The sequence below is a fragment of the Tachyglossus aculeatus genome, chromosome 22 (assembly GCF_015852505.1).
Source record: "Tachyglossus aculeatus isolate mTacAcu1 chromosome 22, mTacAcu1.pri, whole genome shotgun sequence".
NCBI lineage: Eukaryota > Metazoa > Chordata > Mammalia > Monotremata > Tachyglossidae > Tachyglossus > Tachyglossus aculeatus.
Window position 1 is genome coordinate 28,918,823 of NC_052087.1, and position 19,478 is coordinate 28,938,300.

The 19,478-nt window shown below is 45.9% G+C and overlaps 1 protein-coding gene across 5 annotated transcripts in view; it reads left to right on the forward strand.

Annotated features, from left to right (window-relative positions):
- The window catches only part of ATG13 (autophagy related 13), a 40,518-nt gene continuing 21,040 nt past the window's right edge, over positions 1–19,478 (forward strand). For 2 of the 5 annotated variants that reach the window (XM_038765401.1, XM_038765403.1), the window contains exons 1-4: positions 2–205; positions 16,715–16,796; positions 18,151–18,231; positions 19,017–19,136. In XM_038765401.1, coding sequence (XP_038621329.1) covers positions 3–205; positions 16,715–16,796; positions 18,151–18,231; positions 19,017–19,136 — 486 coding nt within the window. In that variant the 5' untranslated portion in view covers position 2. Of the gene's footprint in view, positions 206–8,627; positions 8,713–16,714; positions 16,797–18,150; positions 18,232–19,016; positions 19,137–19,478 lie in introns of all 5 variants that reach the window. The other 3 variants (XM_038765405.1, XM_038765402.1, XM_038765404.1) reach the window with 3 other exon arrangements.

Here is a 19,478-nt window from a genome sequence, read left to right on the forward strand (position 1 = left end):
CTATGAAAACAAACAAAGATGGCGGGGCCTGGAGTTGGGCAGCAGGGCCTGAGGGGCTGCGCTTGACAGGGCGGCCATCACACCGTGCTGGGAGAGAAGGCCCAGAGACGCAATCCACCCCCTCGAAGCGCCCAGCTCCTCCTGAGGAGACGGGCCAGGCCCAGGCCCCGCGCCCCCGGGGATGCCAGCCCGCAGCCCCTCTCAGGTAACAACAGCCATGATGATGATGATGATGATGATGATGGTGGTATTTGTCAGGCGCTTACTATGTGCCCAGCACTGTCCTAAGCGCTGGGGAGGATACAAGGCGATCACGTTGTCCCACCCCCATTTTACAGGTGGGGAACTGAGGCCCAGAGAAGTGAAGCGACTTGCCCAAAGTCACGCAGCTGACAAGTGGCAGAGGCGGGATAATAATAATAATAATAATAATGGCATTTATTCAGCGCTTACTATGTGCCAAGCACTGTCCTAAGCGCTGGGGAGGATACAAGGTGATCACCTTGTCCCACAGTCTTCATCCCCATTTTACAGGTGAGGAACTGAGGCCCAGAGAAGTGAAGCGACTTGCCCAAAGTCACGCAGCTGACAAGTGGCAGAGGCGGGATAATAATAATAATAATGGCATTTATTAAGAGCTTACTATGTGCCAAGCACTGTTCTAAGCGCTGGGGAGGATACAAGGTGATCACCTTGCCCCACAGTCTTCATCCCCGTTTTACAGGTGAGGAACTGAGGCCCAGAGAAGTGAAGCGACTTGCCCAAAGTCACGCAGCTGACAAGTGGCGGAGGCGGGATAATAATAATAATAATGATGATGGCATTTATTAAGCGCTTACTATGTGCCAAGCACTGTTCTAAGCGCTGGGGAGGATACAAGGTGATCACCTTGTCCCACAGTCTTCATCCCCATTTTACAGGTGAGGAACTGAGGCCCAGAGAAGTGAAGCGACTTGCCCAAAGTCACGCAGCTGACAAGTGGCAGAGGCGGGATAATAATAATAATAATGGCATTTATTCAGCGCTTACTATGTGCCAAGCACTGTCCTAAGCGCTGGGGAGGATACAAGGTGATCACCTTGTCCCACAGTCTTCATCCCCATTTTACAGGTGAGGAACTGAGGCCCAGAGAAGTGAAGCGACTTGCCCAAAGTCACGCAGCTGACAAGGGGCAGAGGCGGGATAAAAATAATAATGATGGCTTTTATTAAGCGCTTACTATGTGCCCAGCACTGTTCTAAGCGCTGGGGAGGATACAAGGTGATCACCTTGTCCCACAGTCTTCATCCCTGTTTTTACAGGTGAGGAACTGAGGCCCAGAGAAGTGAAGCGACTTGCCCAGAGTCATGCAGCTGACAATTGGTAGAGCCGGGATAATAATAATAATAATGATGGCATTATTAAGCGCTTACTATGTGCAAAGCACTGTTCTAAGCGCTGGGGAGGTTACAAGGTGATCACATTGTCCCACAGTCTTCACCCCCCCATTTTACAGATGAGGAACTGAGGCCCAGATAAGTGAAGCGACTTGCCCAAAGTCACGCAGCTGACAAGGGGCAGAGGCGGGATAATAATAATAATGATGGTATTTATTAAGCGCTTACTATGTGCCAAGCACTGTTCTAAGCGCTGGAGAGGTTACAAGGTGATCACGTTGTCCCACAGTCGTCACCCCCATTTTACAGATGAGGAACTGAGGCCCAGAGAAGTGAAGCGACCTGCCCAAAGTCACACAGCTGACAAGTGGCAGAGGCGGGATAATAATAATAATAGTGATGGCATTTATTAAGCACTTGCTATGTGCAAAACACTGTTCTAAGCGCTGGGGAGGATATAAGGTGATCACGTTGTCCCACAGGGGGCTCACAGTCTTCACCCCCATTTTACAGATGAGGAACTGAGGCCCAGAGAAGTGAAGCGACTTGCCCAAAGTCATACAGCTGACAAGTGGCAGAGGTGGGCTAACAACAACAATAATAATAATAAGAGAAGCAGCGTGGTTCAGTGGAAAGAGCCCGGGCTTTGGAGTCAGAGGTCATGGGTTCTAATCCCGGCTCCGCCACTTGTCAGCTTTGTGACTTTAGGCAAGTCACTTCACTTCCCTGGGCCTCAGTGACCTCATCTGTAAAGTGTGAGCCCCCCGTGGGACAATCTGATCACCTTGTAACCTCCCCAGCGCTTAGAACAGTGCTTTGCACATAGTAAGCGCTTAATAAATGTCATCATTATTAATAATAATATTTGTTAAGCGCTTATTATGTGCAAATCACCGTTCTAAGTGTTGTGGGGGATACAGCGTGGTTCAAGGGAAAGAGCCCGGGCTGGGGAGCCAGAGGTCGTGGGTTCTAATCTCGGCTCCGCCACTTGTCAGCTGTGTCACCTTGGGCAAGTCACTTAACTTCTTTGGGCCTCAGTTCTCTCATCTGTAAAACGGGGATGAAGAGTGTGAACCCCTTGTGGGCCAACCTGATTAATAATAATAATGATGGCATTTATAAAGCACTTACCATGTGCAAAGTACTGTTCTAAGCACTGGGGAGGTTACAAGGTGATCAGGTTGTCCTACGGGGGGCTTACAGTCTTAATCCCCATTTCACAGATGAAGGAACTGAGGCCCAGTGAAGTGACTTGCCCAAAGTCACACGGCTGAAAATTGGGGGAGCCGGGATTTGAACCCCTGACCTCTCACTCCCAAGCCCGTGCGCTTTCCACTGAGCCACGCTGTCTACCCCAGCGCTTAGAACAGTGCTTGGCACATAGTAAGCGCTTAACAAATAACAGCGTTATTATTATTATTACGAGGTGATCAGGTTGTCCCCCGTGGGGCTCACAGTCTTCATCCCCCTTTTCCAGATGAGGTCACTGAGGCCCAGAGAAGCTAAAATGACTTGCCCAAGGTCACACAGCAGGCATGTGGCGGAGCCGGGATATTAGAACCCATGACCTCTGACTCCCAAGCCCGGGCTCTTTCCACTGAGCCACGCTGCTTCTCTGAATAATAATGTAAAATGGGGATTAAGACTGTAAGCCCCACGTGGGACAACCTGATTACCTTGTAATAATAATAACGATGGTATTTTTTAACGCTTATTATGTGCCAAGCACTGTATCTACCCCAGCACTTAGAACAGTGCTTGGTCCATAGTAAACACTTAACAAATACCATCATTGTTTAAAAATAATTATGGCATTTGTTCATTCAATCGTATTTATTGAGCGCTTACTGTCTGGAGAGCACTGTACTAAGCACTTGGGAAGTACAAATCGGCAACATCTAGAGACTATCCGTTAAGCGCTTACTAGGTGCCAGGCACTGTTCTAAGCATTGGAGGGGGGTGGGGGGATACAAGGTCATCAGGTTGTCCCACGTGGGGCTCATAGTTTTCATCCCCATTTTCCAGATGAGGTAACTGAGGCACAGAGAAGTTAAGTGGCTTGCCCGAGGTCACACAGCAGATGAGTGGCGGAGCTAGGATTAGAACCCACAGCCTCTGACTCCCAAGCCCATGCTCTTTCCACTAAGCCACACTGCTTCTTATCAGTCATTGTTTTTGAAAAATAATTACGGTATCCATTCATTCATTCAATCATTTATTGAGCGCTTACTGTGTGCAGAGCACTGTACTAAGCGTTTGGGAAGTACAAGTAGACAATATATAGAGATGGTCCCTTAAGCGCTTACTATGCTCCAAGCACTGTTCTAAGTGCTGGAGAAGATACAGGGTAAACAGGTTGTCCCTCGCGGAGCTCACCCTCTCAATCCCCATTTTAAAGGTGAGGGAACTAAGGCCCAGAGAAGTGTAGTGACTTGCCCAAGGTCACCCAGCAGACAAGTGGTGGAACCGGGATTAGAACTCATAACCTCTGACCCCCAAGCCCGGGCTCTTTCCGCTAAGCCACCCTGCTAATAATGATGATGATGATGGTGATGATGGTATTTGTTAAGCGCTTACCATGTGCCAGGCACGGCAGTGAGCGCTTGGGTGGATACAAGCAAATCAAGTCGGACACAGTCCCTGTCCCATATGGGGGGGTCTCAGTGTCAATCCCCATTTTACAGATGAGGGAACCGAGGCACATAGAACTAAAGTGACTTGCCCAAGGTCACATAGCAGACGGGTAGGGACTGTCTCTATATGTTGCCAATTTGTACTTCCCAAGCGCTTAGTACAGTGCTCTGCACATAGTAAGCGCTCAATAAAGATGATTGATTGATTGAGCGGCGGATACGGGATTAGAACCCATGACCTTCCGACCCCTAGGCCCAGACCTTTTTCATCTCCCGCGGCCGTGATGGGGATTGGGGCTGGGGTCAAGGCCTTTTGGGGCAGACAAGCTGTTAATAATAATAATGGCGAGAACCAGAATGGCAGTTATGTCCGTTGAGGCCAAGTACTGGGGAGGATGCACTTTCCAAACGCTTAGTCCAGTGCTCTGCACGCATTAAGCGCTCAGTAAATACGATTGAATGAATGAATGCCGTGCCATCGGATCAGACCCAGTCCCCCCGCCCCGTGGGGCTCACAGTCAAATGGGAAGGAGGAGGAGATATGATGGCATTTATTTATCTTTTAGACTGTGAGCCCACTGTTGGGTAGGGACTGTCTCTATATGTTGCCAATTTGTACTTCCCAAGCGCTTAGTACAGTGCTGTGCACATAGTAAGCGCTCAATAAATACGATTGATGATGATGATTTATTAAGTGCTTACTATGTGCAAAGCACTGTTCTAAGCACTGGGGGGATACAAGGTGATCAGGTTGTCCCTCTGGGGGCTCACAGTCAACCCCCATTTTACAGATGAGGTAACGGAGGCCCAGAGAAGTTAAGTGACTTGCCCAAGTTCTCACAGCTGACAATTGGCAGAGCCGGGATTTGATATTTAATCTCCATTTTGCCCAGGAGGGAACTGAGGCTCCGTGGAGTCAAGTGACTTGCCCAAGGTCACACAGCAGGCAAATGGTGGAGCCGGGATTGGACCCCACATCTCCCGACTCTCAGTCCTGTGGTCTTTCCGTTAGTCCACGTGACTTCAGTGGAGCCAGGCCCCGGGGTTTCCAGCTAAAATAATAATAATGACGGTATCTGTTAAGCGCATATTATGTGCCAAGCACTGCTCTAAGAGCTGGGGTAGATACTAGCTAATCGGGTTGTGCCACGTGGGACAACCCAATCTTAAATCCCCATTTTACAGATGAGGCAGCTGAGGCACAGAGAAGTGAAGTGACTTGCCCAAGGTCACACAGCAGACAAATGGTGGAGGAGGGATTAGAACCCATGTCCTCTGAGTCCCAAGCCCGGGCTCTTGCCATTAAGCCACAGTGCACTATGTGGGGATGCTCTAGGGGTTCATTCATTCAATTGTATTTATTGAACGCTTACTGTATGTGCAGAGCGCTGTACTAAGAGCTTGGGAAAGTACGATACGACAATAAACAGTGACATTCCCTGCCCACAGCGAGCGTTTACAGCTGAGTCTAAGGGGTCGTGAGGCCGAGACCGAAGAGTGGCAGTTGGGGAGGATCAGTGGGAGAAGGGCTTCAGATTGATGATGGGTTTGTGTCGAGTACGGAGCCTTTGGAGGTTAGATGATTGAGTCATCCCGTTACATATATTTCCAGCTGATCTGCTGAATCAAAATTGCTTGGCTCAGTCATCTAGCCCAGGGATGCTGAGGCAGGCCTGAATTTCCAGAAGAAGTACGCCCAGTTCGGCAGAAAGAGTCTCCTCACTTTTCTCCCCCACTTCCTCAAGGAATTCAGTCACTGGACGCTGTCCAGTTTTCCTCTTATCTCCTAGGGTAATATAAGTTCAATACCTATTAAGCATCCACATAGTGGTTGGTACTGTTCAGAACAAACACATCACTGCCATTGTCCTCCCAGCTTTGTTCCAAAGCAGTGAACTCTTTGCTAAGCTAAAAGTGAAAGCTTTATTTTCTTTTTAAAATGGTACTTAAGTGCTGACTCTGTGCCAAGCACTGTACTAAGTACTGAGAAAGGTACAAGCTAAGTTGGACACAGTTCACGTCCCCTGTGAACAGATGAGGTGACGGAGGCACAGAGAAGAGAAGTTGACTTTCCCAAGGCCGCCCAACCGACAAGTGGTGGAGGTGGGATTAGAACCCAGGTCCTTTGATTCCCAGGCCTGTGGTCTTTCCACTAGGCCATGCTGTTTCTTGATAAAGCAGCTAAAGGCAGAAGGATAGCTAAAATTATGAAACCAACCAGGAGCTAAAGAGCACCAAATAATAGAATAATTGTGGTATTTGTTAAGCACTTACTGTGAGACAGGCACTGTTTTCAGTGCTGGGGTAGCTACAGAATAATCGGGTTGGACATAGTCCCTGTTCCACAAAAGTCACAGTCTGAATCCCGATCCTACAGATGAGGGAAGTGAGGCTCAGAGAAGGGAAGTGACTTGCCCAAGATCACGCAGCAGACAAGAGGCGGAGCTGGAATTCGAACCCAGGTCCTTCCGACTCCAAGGCCTGCTCATGTAGATGCCGTCCCTTTGTGAGTTTTACTTAGGAATGAGAAACGCTGACAACCTTCTTGGAGTCCCAAGTTCAGTGGTCTCCTCCTAGGCTCAGCAACACTTTTTGCTAAGCACTTTTCATTGACTATGTTTAGGTTTCTCAGTTGTGACTTTTTAAATTCAAGAAAACAAACTCCAAACTAATTCTAATCCCGCAGACTATTTAAATTTGTTTTGGAAAGGGTGAGTAGTGTGTTAGTTATTTTGTTGTTTTCTGAACATTGGAATATCAGTAGTGATGTAGATACGGTACTCCTCAAGACTTAGACTCTGAGAAGATGTACTGTTTATGGGAATATAAATTATTCTAAAAACTCTGATGTTTAAAGTTTTTTTTTCTATCTCCCAAATGGGGCTCACAGTCTTAATCCCCATTGTACAGATGAGGGAACTGAGGTGCAGATAAATGAAGTGACTTGCCCATTGTCAACCAGCAAACAAGTGGTGGACCGAGGTCCTTCTGATTCCTAGGCCACGCTGCTTCTCCAGATACTATTTGTGTATGGTATTCTAGCAAGATCTTGGATCTCCGTGCCCTTGAATTTACCCCTTGCTCTATTTCTGCCACTCTGAGTGTATTTGCCCATAGATTTGGATTATAACGCAAAGGGGAAGATGTTTGCAGCGGAATAATTCTTAAGGGTTGTTACACGAAAAACTTAGTAGCGTTTTTAAGGAGGCGCTACTTAAAAACTGAATAGAAAACAAAGCACAGTGGCTCTCCTAGGCCTTGGATTCTCATTATTTTGTGTATTTGAATTCGAGCCTTAAAGATACTGGCTGCTTAGTGGCAGACAAGCCTGATGAAATGAGTCACGTTTAATCATTGTCAGCTCAGCTTTTAGAGTAAATGTACCTCTCTAGTGAGGTAGACAAGAGGCCACCTTGAGTCACAAACCAGCCCCTCCCAAAATCATCACACAGACTCTCCCGAAACATTCTCTTATATTTTAGTAAGTCTTTTGAGGTTCAAGGAGAATTCTCTAGTCTGGCGTCCATGAAGCAGAAGAGAGAGCCTGCTTCTTCAGTAACATATTGATACTCATTCCACCCCAGTATATATCCCTATATTCCACCCTTTCCCCTAGCTGTCAATCAACCACTGGCATTTACTGAGCACGGACTGTGTACAGAGCACTGTACTAAGCACTTAGGAGAGAACACTGTAACAGAGTTGGTAGACGTGTTCCCTGCCCACAACAAACTGTCATGTATTTATTTGAATGTCTGTCTCCTCCACTAGATTGTAAGCTCCTTGCAGACAGGGAACTTGCCTGCCAACTCTGTGGTTATTGTTCTCTCCTAAGCGTATAGTACACCGTTCCGCACACAAAGAGCACTCAAATAACCGTTGATTGATTGTGTCGCCTCAAATCCCAATACCAAGATGACTTCAACCCCAAAGGAAGCAAATAGCACCTACAGATTCCTAGGTGAAACATCTCTCTCCCTGTCCCTTTTATTCTCACCTGAACCCTCAGGGCTCTTTTCTCTTGGGTTTCACCGCCAAGTTCCCCCTTCACCTTAGTCTCGATTCTGGGGGCTCAGCTCTCCAAGTTCGTACCGCAGACTTTTCCTTCGGTTCCAAGATGACACTGCTGCTGTCGGTCGGATCGTATCCCCCCTCCTGTAAGTTTGAGTGTCCTGGAGAGAGAGTCTCTTAAACCCCGTGTCCTTGAAAATACAGTAGGGTACTTATTCTGGTCCCTTTTCGTCTGGAACGAGCATCGCTCAGACGCCAAAGTACCAGAGGTTAAGAGGAGAAAGCGATGGCACACAGGCAGCCCGGCAACGTGTTTGAGGTGTTTTTGCAAGGGGTGGCGGGACGATGATTTGCAGATGATTTGAGGCTCTGAGGCTGCACAGCACTCTTCCCATTTTGTTGGCCAGCCCCAAAGTTGAGGGTGACAGTGACGGGCAAGAGGCAGGGGGAGGTCATCACCAACTTTAGAAAATGCGCTCCGATTTGCGGCACCGGTTCTCATGACTTGTATTGGCTTCCAGTTCTCCCTCTGAAGCGATTATTTTTATCGTACTGATAATACGACTGATGATGCTCAACCTGGGAATTGGCCCCTCTCCTTCCACAGCTCTCTTAAACGGCGACAGCCCGGTGGAAATCCCTTCCCGCTGAAGTGATTTGCACTCAGCTTTCTGCACTTATAGATCTGAAAGGTAAGTAGGTCTCTCCCTGCCCCCTTCTGAATTCCAAACACATTTTCCTGCCCCTTCCTCTTACTCCGCATTGCACTGTTTCCCTTTATCTTTCTTTCCCTTTTTCTTTTTTAAAGCTGGCATCAGTGTTGGCCACCACCGCACTCTGCTCCCACCCGCCCCGACACCATCAGGCAGGGCTGGTCTCTCAAATTGGCTCTGCATTTTCTTTTAAAAACATTTTTTTAAACATGTTTTGTGTCTGCCCCCTTTCGCCAGCTTTGCCCAGGAAGGTAGTGAGAAGCTGCAAACTGGGGCTGGTAGGGGTGGAAGTTATTGCCAGATATTTTTACAAAGAAAAATGTCTCGCTGCTTATGGGTTTTTTATGCTTTTTTTTATGGAATTTGTTAAACGTTTACTATATGTCAAGAACTGTCCTAAGCACTGGGGTAGATGCAGGAAATCAGGGCGGATACAGTCCCTGTCCCACGCGGGGCTCATAATCAAGGAGAGAGATCCCCGTTAATTGTGCAGTTGATGAAACTGAGGCACAAAAGTTAAGTGACTCGCTCAAGGTCACACAGCAGACAAGTGGCGGAACTGGGATTAGAACCCAGGTCCTCGAGCTCCCAGGCTGGACTTTATCCACTAGGCCATATTGCTTCCCCAAGCATTCTTTTTTTAAAAAAAATGGTATTTGTTAAGCTGTTTCTGTGTGCCAAGCACTGTACTAAGTGCTGGGGAAGATACAAGCTAATCAGGTTGGACATAGTCCATGTCCCACATGGGGCTCACAGTTTAATTCCCATTTTACAGGTTCTTCTGTTATAACATGGGTTGGGGGAGGTGGTGATGATGCTAAATTTTAAAATATGGAAAGAAAAGCTGTGGGTCAGGGTGATGGGGAAGACAGAAGGGGAAGGCGGGTTGGGGTGACCAGAAAGCTCAGCTTGGAAACAGGGAGGGCAGGGGACCAGTACCTTCTCTGTCTCCCCCTTCTAGACTGTGAGTCCACTGTTGGGTAGGGACCGTCTCTATATGTTGCCAACTTGTACTTCCCAAGCGCTTAGTACAGTGCTCTGCACACAGTAAGCGCTCAATAAATACGATTGCTTGCTTGATTGATTGATTCTCTGACAGGAAGCACATAGGGAACAGCATCCTGTGACTGGGATGCTCTGAACTTTGTTGTTATCGGAACATCTTGGATTCCTTGCATTGTCCCTTTTTCCCGTCTTCACTAGCAGTGCTGCTTTCCAGAGTTGAGAGAGTCTTTGTCCTGTGTTACCTCTTTACCCCTCTGTTGCCGTGGAGGGGTTGGAGCTTTCATCTTCTCCGCACCTTCTCAGAAAGAAGCACTGGAGAGGAGCTAGCTGTAGAGATGCCCTTTTTCCAAGTTAATAGCGCTGTGCTCTCCCAAGCACTTAGCACAGTGCTCTGCACCCAGTAAGCACTCAGTCAATACGATTGATGGATGAATGCCGTCTTCTTGAGATTCCAGTGATCTGCATTAGCCAAGATTTAAACTTCTCTTCCTGTCATTTCAGATGTACTGAAATGGGAACTGTATTATATTGCATTTGAGTTTGAAATATTTTTACTCTAAAAGTTGCCTTTTTTCCCCCCGTTTCTCTTTCTTATTTAGGTTTCCCTTGACCTCTCAGACTTCTCCTCTTAGCTCAACCCACATAGCCCAAAGGATGGTGAGCTTTTTAAAGCATTAAGGGCCTTCTCCCTTTGTGGTGATTTTGAAAAACCACTTTTCTCTCCCTTGTCTCCTAGGAGGAGAAGGACTGTAAGGAAGTGTTCTGCTCTTCCCTTCAGTGGGAAATCCTGTTGTATTGAAACTGTTGAATTTTTTTGCAGATATTTACACTTTCGAGAACAAAATTGATGTTTGTGGGGAAAAAATAGATTAGCCTTAGCTTCTTTCAAAGTGTCAAACACCAGATAAAGATAAATAATGAGTGTGAGATAAACTTAAAGGACGCCTATTGTTCAGAGTTGACTCTCCCACATGCTTGAAGCCAGTATCTTGAATATCCTTCGGATATTCCCCCAAATGAGTCTCTCTTCTTCTCACTCCTGAGTTACCAGACTTCTAGTTGGGTAACTTGTCCAAATATGTTGAAGTGAAGTTTTGAATTGTTTGAAACCATTGCTCCAGAAAGAGATGTGAAAAACCGTTATTACAGAAACATGGTGATGACTTGCATTTCAGTGTCGGTCTACAGTAAGTTTTTCTCCATCTCCCTTTCTGTGGTCAGGAGGGTCTGGTATTTATGGGAATAAAAGAAAAGACTGGGCACAAAGTGCCAGCATAAGCATTTTTCCTTTTCTTAGTCAATCAAACTCTAGAATAAATAACATAAATGAGAGAATCCTTTTGTAACTGTGAAAGCCATTTATATAAATTCCATAAAGTCAAAATAATCATGATTTCTGAGCAACCAGCACAACTTCAAAAATTGGAGATGTATCAAGCAAGCTTTTAGATGACCAGGATTGTGTCTACTTACTGTACTGTATTCTCCCAAGCACTTAGGATAGTGCGCTCCACTATTTCTTGGGACACACAGAAAATAGAAAATCTTGGATTTTGAATGTTCAATTTTAGGCATTTCCCATGAGCACTGTGGGATCTTAAGGATGCTATTTTGCGAAGGGAAAGACGTTTCTGTTACTCCTGGGATAATATGCAGTTAAAGATAGACCGTTGCAGAATTGAAATTACCATTTGGGGAATCCAGTAATTATGCAATCCAGTACAACAGCCTTGCTTACAACTTAATAGTATTTATTGAGCACCTACTGTGTATACAAAGGTTTTTATTTATTGTTCATGCTTCTTGCAGAAGTTTCTAAAGCACGTAAATAGTGAGTCAGGTAAATGGGTAAAATGAGGCTTTATAGGACTAAAGATATTTTTGGAAGCATTTTGTTGAGACCACATGAAAACTCACAAAACCAGTAAGAAGCCATTTTAGAAACAGTGAGCTTGAATGAATGGATAAGGGCTAATTCAACTTCCTCTATAGGAACTGGACAGATATTTTTTGTTTTATCTGTTCTTTTGCATGGTCACTGGTTACCTCAAAGCAAATAGTTTTACAAAGGACATTGTATGCAGCTCAGATGATTTAGAAATTTAGCTTGCCACTAGAAAAAAAGGAAAGAAAAATAAAGGGCTTGCAAGAGAGTTTACCACCTGATGGAGATGGAAATTTTCAGTCATAAAATCCAGAAGCCTCTGACTCAATCGAGCAGTGAACTGTGGAACAGGGCCCACCTCTTTGGGCCGGAGCCCACAGCTCTCTCTGCTTGGAAAAATAGAGCTTGGAATTCAGACACCTGGTCCTTGCCGTACAAAGGAGATGCTAAAGAAGGACTCGAGAGATGAGGAATGTGTTGGGTTTTTTCGAACCGGAGGCCACATGGATCACAAGAACCTCTTAAGAATGTCTCTCTCGAAGAAGCAGTTTCTTTGATCTGTGATCATCCAGCGGAACAGCTCCAATTTTATTGTAAAAAAGTGGATTTACCGTTGCAGTCTTTCAGCCACCTTTCAAGAAATGCTTTGAGCCTCCTTGAGAGAGAGAGAGAGAGAGGCCTCCTCCAATTGCAATGCCAGTATCATATCTTCCAAGTGAAGAGCACTTCTCCCTTCCTTAGCGGTCCCTAAGTGTAGCCACCAAATGACTGGGTGACCACCGACAAGTAATCCAAATAGTAAATGCTCTCATTGGCCCTTTCTTTTTTCATATAGTTTGTTAAATTTGCCTGGATATCTTCTCTGTAAAACCATTCTTCCTTAACTGTTCCATAACCATGTAGGCCTGATTTTTAAAATGGATGGCCTCGGCAAAATATTCTTGAGAACATCTTCCCCGGCATCAAAAAGGTTTCACAACTTTCCCATTCTGGGGCCTAGCTGGATATGTGTCTTCAGGGAAGACCAATAAGTTTCCTCCATGTTGGCCTTAAGGACCACAGCTAACGGTGGCTGCTCTTTTAATAAAATCCTTCTCCCTCCACTCTCTTTTTCGGACTAGATATTTGCTCTCCTGCAGTTGAGGAGTGGTACCTACTGTCGGCTTTTCGCCTCCCCCATTTAAAGCAGCATTTTAGGGCGTTCCCCCAGAAAAAGCCCTAACCTAATCCCCGTGTTGCTCTTAACACATTGGTCAAAAAATAAACTCTCTTTTCTTTTGCATTGAGACCAGAGCTGACAGAGCTCAGGAAAATTTGCTTTGACATTTTTTTCCATTCCATGTAGGCAGAGCGTTGGCCTGCTAAGACTGTGGCTTTTGAAGATTATGTAAAGTTGGTTCAGTTGTGCCCCTCTTTATCGTTTCATGTCTTCACCAGACTACTTGGGAGAGGCCCTGCCACTCCCAGTCAATCAGTTTATTAGGACCCTGTACTAAGCACTTGGAAAGTACAGTAGTATTATTAATAATAAGTAATAATAAAAATTATTATCGTGTTAAGCCCTTACTATGTGCTAAGCACTTTACTAAGCACTAGGATGGATACATACGGCTCACAGTCTCCATCCCCATTTTACAGGTGAGATAAATAAGGCACAGAGAAGTAAAGTGACGCACCCAAGTTTACAAGGCAGACCAGCATCAGAGCCGGGATTAGGACCCGTGACCTTCTGACTCCGAGGCCCGTGCTCTATCCACTATGCCATGCTGCTTCTTGGTAGCGTTGGTAGGCATGATGCCTGCCCACAAGGAGCTAACAGTCTGTGGTGGGAGAGGAAGGGCCAGAATACAGATAGATGTACCCAGTGCTGGGGGGCTGGGGTAAATATCAAAGTGCTTAAGGGATGCACAGCCAGTCGCATAGTCGGCACCGAGAGACGGGGAGAAAGGGGAAAGGAGAGCTCAGTCAGGGAAGCCCTCCTAGAGGAAGTGTGATTTTAGGAGAGTTTTGAAGGTGGGGAGAGTGTTAGGCTGTTGGATATGACAGGGAAAGGAGTTCCAGGCTCGAAGGAGGACACGGGCAACGGGGTCAGCAGCGAGGTTTTTCCCATTTAAGCCAGACCACGACTCATTCATTCAATCGTATTTATTGAGCGCTTACTGTGTGCAGAGCACTGTACTAAGCACTTGGGAAGTACAAGTTGGCAACATATAGAGACGGTCCCTACCCAACAGTGGGCTCACAGTCTAGAAGACTCCAGTGGCCAGCCCCCCAGCTGGCACTGGTGTAAACAATAGGGGAATTGTACAAAAGGCCAGTAAGCAGCGTGGCTCAGGAAGAAAGAGCACGGACTTTGGAGTCAGAGATCATGGGTTCAAATCCCAGCTCCGCCAATTGTCAGCTGTGTGACTTTGGGCAAGTCACTTCACTTCTTTGTGCCTCAGTTACCTCATCTGTAAAATGGGGATGAAGACTGTGAGCCCCCCGGGGGACAGCCTGATCACCTTGTAATCTCCCCAGCGCTTAGAACAGTGCTTTGCACATAGTAAGCGCTTAATAAATGCCATAAAAAGAACATGCATCTTCTGGCCTCTGTCAAGTGGTCAGTCAGTACAGTGTAGTGCACACAGTAAGTTTTCAGTAAATACTATGGCTTGATAACAGTTTCAAAATTGTAAATCAGCTCATTCTTTAAAAAGATGAGTGTTCAATTTTGTGCCAGTTTCCCATTAACATCACCCTTGTGTATATGAACTCTATATGAAGCAGCAAGGCCTAGTGGAAAAAGCGTGCAACTGGGAGTCAGAGGACTTGGGTTCTAATCCTGACTCCGTTGCTCACCTGCTCTGTGACACTGGGCAAGTCACTTCACTTCTCTGTGCCTGTTCCTTCATCTGCAAAATGAAGATCTGATACTTGTTCTTCCTTCCTTAGATCGTGGGCCCCATGTGGGACCTGATTGTATCTGCCCAGTGCTTAGTACAGTGCTTAAGACATAGTAAAAGCTTAAAAAATACTGTAATTATTGTTATCGTTATTATAATTAGTATTTAGTTTTATAAAGAACTGTAAAGACTGAATTTGCCTCTGGCCTACCTGGAAGGAAAGAAATCATTATGGGAATTTTCCAGGGGGAATAGTCCAGTTCCCAGTAATGACCTCATTCTTCTTGATTCAATAATTAACCTAAGTTGCGTAATCCTTGAGTAGGTGTGATAGTAAATGTCACCAGAGCCATTGTGCAGGTATTGCCTCTAGAATGTTTAATATTAGGGTTCAGTACCCCACTGTAGAATTAACAAGGAGCACCCGGTTCTCTGTACAGTTTAGAATTCCAAGATTTTAGCTTGGATCTCCTGCAGGGCTTGCATTTCTCCTTGACTGTGAAGGAAGACTACTCCTCCCTCCTCCCCTCTTGGAGGTTGGGAATATAAGTGAGCATTGAAATACACAGATGAAAAGAGCCTCAAGTGGAACAGGGACTATGGCTAACCTAATTATCTTCCCCAGTGCTAAGTAGTCTACTTGGCACATAGTAAGCGCTTAACAAATTCCACAGTTACTGTGATTATGATTCTTATTAAATAGTGCTAGACTTGAGCAGCCCTGGTAAGTTGGTGGCATATGCCAATCCTCCAGCTTTACTTTAGAAAAAATATGGGTTTTAATCACGTTCTTGTCGGGTTGCCCCCTCTCCCTACTTCGGACTTGAAATTCTGTAATTAAAACAGTCTTTGCCGCTCTATTAGTTAAAACTCTGGATTGCTGGAGTTCCCTGTGCACACAGAGAGATCCATCCACCACCCAGGCTTTAACTTCCAGCATCCGTCTCCCCTCCCCATGTTCATCCCACCCCAGTTTCAAGTGAGACGTTACTAAACATCCCTGTGAGGGTGAAAAAGACCCTTCCCGAGCTGCTTCTACCAGTCTCCAGAAGGAGCCAGGCCAGGAGAGGTGCTCATTCGACTCCAATAATTGCATTATGTCTTTCCAAATGTTCCTTTGTAATCCAAATTTACAGCAAGAGTGAACTACATTTTCCATTGTGCACATGGCTTCCAGCTATTAATCATCCCATTTCAGTTTTAATGAAGCCATTCCTCTGTGCTGAAGTGTAGATTTATTTCTGAGCAAAGCTTATAGAACACTTCTGGTAGCCTTCTGGATAGCAGACACTAGGGTAGTGTACGTTGGTGATGATCTTATTAGTGGTAAGGCTGTCTCAGAAACCGTGTGCATAATAGGGAACCTATTGTAAATATGAAATATGCCCAAGAGGCCTTGAAGAGTTTTCACAGATCGTAGATCTACACCTGGGTGGAAGATGAAGAGTATTATAGAAATCATGATTTTCTAATTTCCTTTAGAAGTGAGAACGTAATTCTCATTGACTCTTTGGTAGGTGATAATAGACCCCGGAGTATTTCGTAGCTAAATCCGAATTTTCTCACAGTATTGAAGAGTAAAGGATTCTTGCTAATCAAGAGCACATATCTCCTTTTGTCGAAGGAACAGGGAATTTGTAGATCTTTAAATCCAGTGTCCTGCATCTGTTTAAACTTATACGTGCATGTGTGACTACAGTTTACCGATTCTTTTTTTCAAGTCCATCTCTCAAATTTTTGGCAAGAGGCTTCTCCGGCCCAACAGGATTTTCAAGAAAAAGCCAGAGGGAAATAATGTCCGTGGCCCAAGATAATAATTACTGGAAAATCTTGGTACACCGTCTAGACTTTTTTCTGAAAGGGAAATCAGATGATTTCTCAAAAGGTAGTTAGTGTGTCTGCTTTATTTTGTCCTCTTCTGTTAGCTAAAGGCAACATTCCCCCTCCCGTTTTCTCTTTGATATACTTTGCAGGTAGTGTTACCTCTTCACGAGCAACGTTATCGTGATTGTGATCCCTAGTGTTTGAGTGCCTCCTTTGTGCTGAGCACTGTAATGGATTCTCCCGGAATTACAGACGATGGTTAAGATGGAATCCCTACCCTTCTAGTCCCTTTTAATCTAATGGGAGAAGACAGGCAGACCAGATTGATGAGTATCTGTCCTGAGATGTGATTGGATTCTTCAGTTTCCATTCTCTTTTTCAGACTCCTGTATGCCATGGACACGGACCTCAGTTCCCAGGACAGGAAGGACCTGGACAAATTCATCAAATTTTTTGCCCTGAAGGTAGCGCTTTCATTTATTTAACCACATTTATTGAGCACTTATTGTGTGCAAAGTGCTGTACTAAACGCTTGGGAGAGTACAGTATTAACAACAAAGGGACACATACCCTCCCACAACGAGCTCACAGTCTAGAGGGGCGACCCTCTTCCTGCTCCCTTTCCAGGATCGAAAAACATCATCATTGTGTTCGCTGTCCTCTTCGAAAGAAGCCAGACAGCTTGCGGGATAGCGGGTATAAGTTCTGTCTGTCTGTAAACCAAACCGTGAAGTCATGGGGGCGGGAGCGGGGGTGTAGCTCGAAAGTAAATTCCAATTTTCCACAATTATTTGCTCAAAAAAATCCTCCTGCAGGCTGTTTGTCAGCAGAAATGTCAGGCTCTGAAGGCCAGCTTTTGGCACAACGCGTTCCTGTGGAGTGGGAACCCACGCCTGGAGTAGTAGCAGCGAACATTTTTTAGGCTTTTCCGCTTCAAACGTATACTCCGCAGACAAGCTGCCTTTCTCAAGCCGCCTTTCTCTCGGTTGGCCTTTTACGTAAAAGTGTTCCTGTTGAACTCAGATGAAAACCTCGGATGTTTTTCCATGACATACTGTTTCCCTAACCCAAATGTGAGATGGTTCCCACCTTGCCTTGCCAGAGCAACCCAGGAAGGAGTGCAAGATCCGGCCAGGAAGTTGTCTGGAGCCTTTGCAGGCTCACTGGGCTTCGACTGGATGAAAGATCAAGAGAGTTTCTGCAGTCCTCCTGGTTACAGAAATTCATATCAGGGTGTGACCCCAGCCACGTTGCCACACTGGCCCTGTGATGTGACAGCACCGTCAGTCCCAAACCCCCAAGGAGAGTTTTTGCATTTAGGTGGCACCTGGCCCACGAGGCTATTATTTTTGGACAATTACTCTCCCCTCTTTCAAAGCCATAACTGAAGGAACATCTCCTCCAAGAGGCCTTCTCTGACTGACTAAGCCCCAACTTTCCTCTTCTCCCCCTCCCTTCTGTATCACCTTGACTTGCTCCCTTTATTCGTCCCCCCCCCCCCAGCCCCAGAGCACGTATGTATCTGTAATTTTATTTATTTTTTTTATCAATGTCAGTCTCCCCTTCTAGACTGTAAGCCTGTTGTGGGCAAGGAATATGTTATATTGTACTCTCCCAAGCGTCTCGTGCTGTGCTCTGCATGCAGCAAGCACTCAGTACGATTGACTGACTGACTTTTCCCCAGGCCTTTGAGCCCTTTGTTCTCTAGTTATCCTTTTCCCAGGATATAATCAGGTGTCATCAGGGTTTGGCTGGTCCTGCCCTGGATTAGAAGCCCATTTAAAGGTGGAAAGAAACATCTCTGGGTTTCTTTTGCAGACTGTCCAAGTCATCGTTCAGGCTCGGCTTGGAGAAAAAATCTGTACTCGTTCGTCCTCCTCCCCAACGGGCTCCGACTGGGTAAAAATTACTCCTTAATTAAGTCTATATAATAATAATAATCATGGTATTTGTTAAGCGCTTACTCTGCCAGACACTGTACTAAGCGCAGGGGTGGATACGAGCAAATTAGGTTGGACACAGTTCCTGCCCCACATGGGGCTCACAATCTCAGTCCCCATTTTAGAGATGAGGTAACTGAGGCCCAGAGAAGTGGAGTGACTTGCCCAAAGCCACGCAGTAGACTAATGGCGGAGTCAAGATAAGAACCCATGACTTTTTGATTCCCAGACATGGTGTACTCTACCCAGTACACCATGCTACATATTGTACGGGGAGAGGACTGAGGGGGTTTAGTGTTCCAGGAGGAAAAAAAAGTACAGTGCTAATAATTAAGAATTTCCAAATTCCTGCTTCGGATTGGTCCAAGGCCTCGGGAAATTTGCCGTAGCCATGCAGATAGTAGGTCTGGGTTTCTGGCCACCCAAAGTAGCGGAGGGCTCGGACTGTAAAGGAATAATCTCCTGTTGCTGGAAAGGCATTTCCTATTTATGAGTCTATGACGAGGACTCCAAAGATCCTGTCTGGTCCTGATCCACTAAATGTTCGGAACCGGACATCAATCAGACGGTTATTTCAGGAGAAAGCGTTGGTGGTGGTGTTTGGGACCTTTCTGGGAGAGCAATTGGAGTGACATCCATGCTTTGTGTGCCAAGAATTCTGCAAATGTATTTGTTCTCTTTCACCCCAGGGCCAGAACCTTATGAGGGTTTAGGAAATAAAAAAATGTCCCTCTCTTTTTGTAGTTCAATTTGGCAATTAAGGATATACCAGAGGTCACTCATGAAGCAAAGAAGGCATTGGCGGGGCAGCTGCCTGCCGTTGGGAGGTCAATGTGTGTGGAGATCTCGCTCAAAACTTCAGAGGTAAGGGCTATATTTAATAATAATAATGACCATAATAATGACATTTGTTAAGCCAAGCACTGTACTAAGCGCTGGGGTAGGCACCAGATAATCAGGTCCCACATGGAGCTCACAGACCAAGTAGAAGGGAGAACAAGTATTAAATCCCCATTTTACAGATGAGGGAACTGAGGCACAGAGAAGCAAAGTGACTTGCCCAAGGATACATACAGCAGGTACAGGGCAGAGCCAGGATTAGAACCCAGGTCCTCCAACTCCCAGGCCTTTACTCTCTCCACTAGGCCACACTGCTTCCCAGACGTGAGTGGTCAGTGCCTGCTTTCCAGTCTTGGTTGTTCGGTC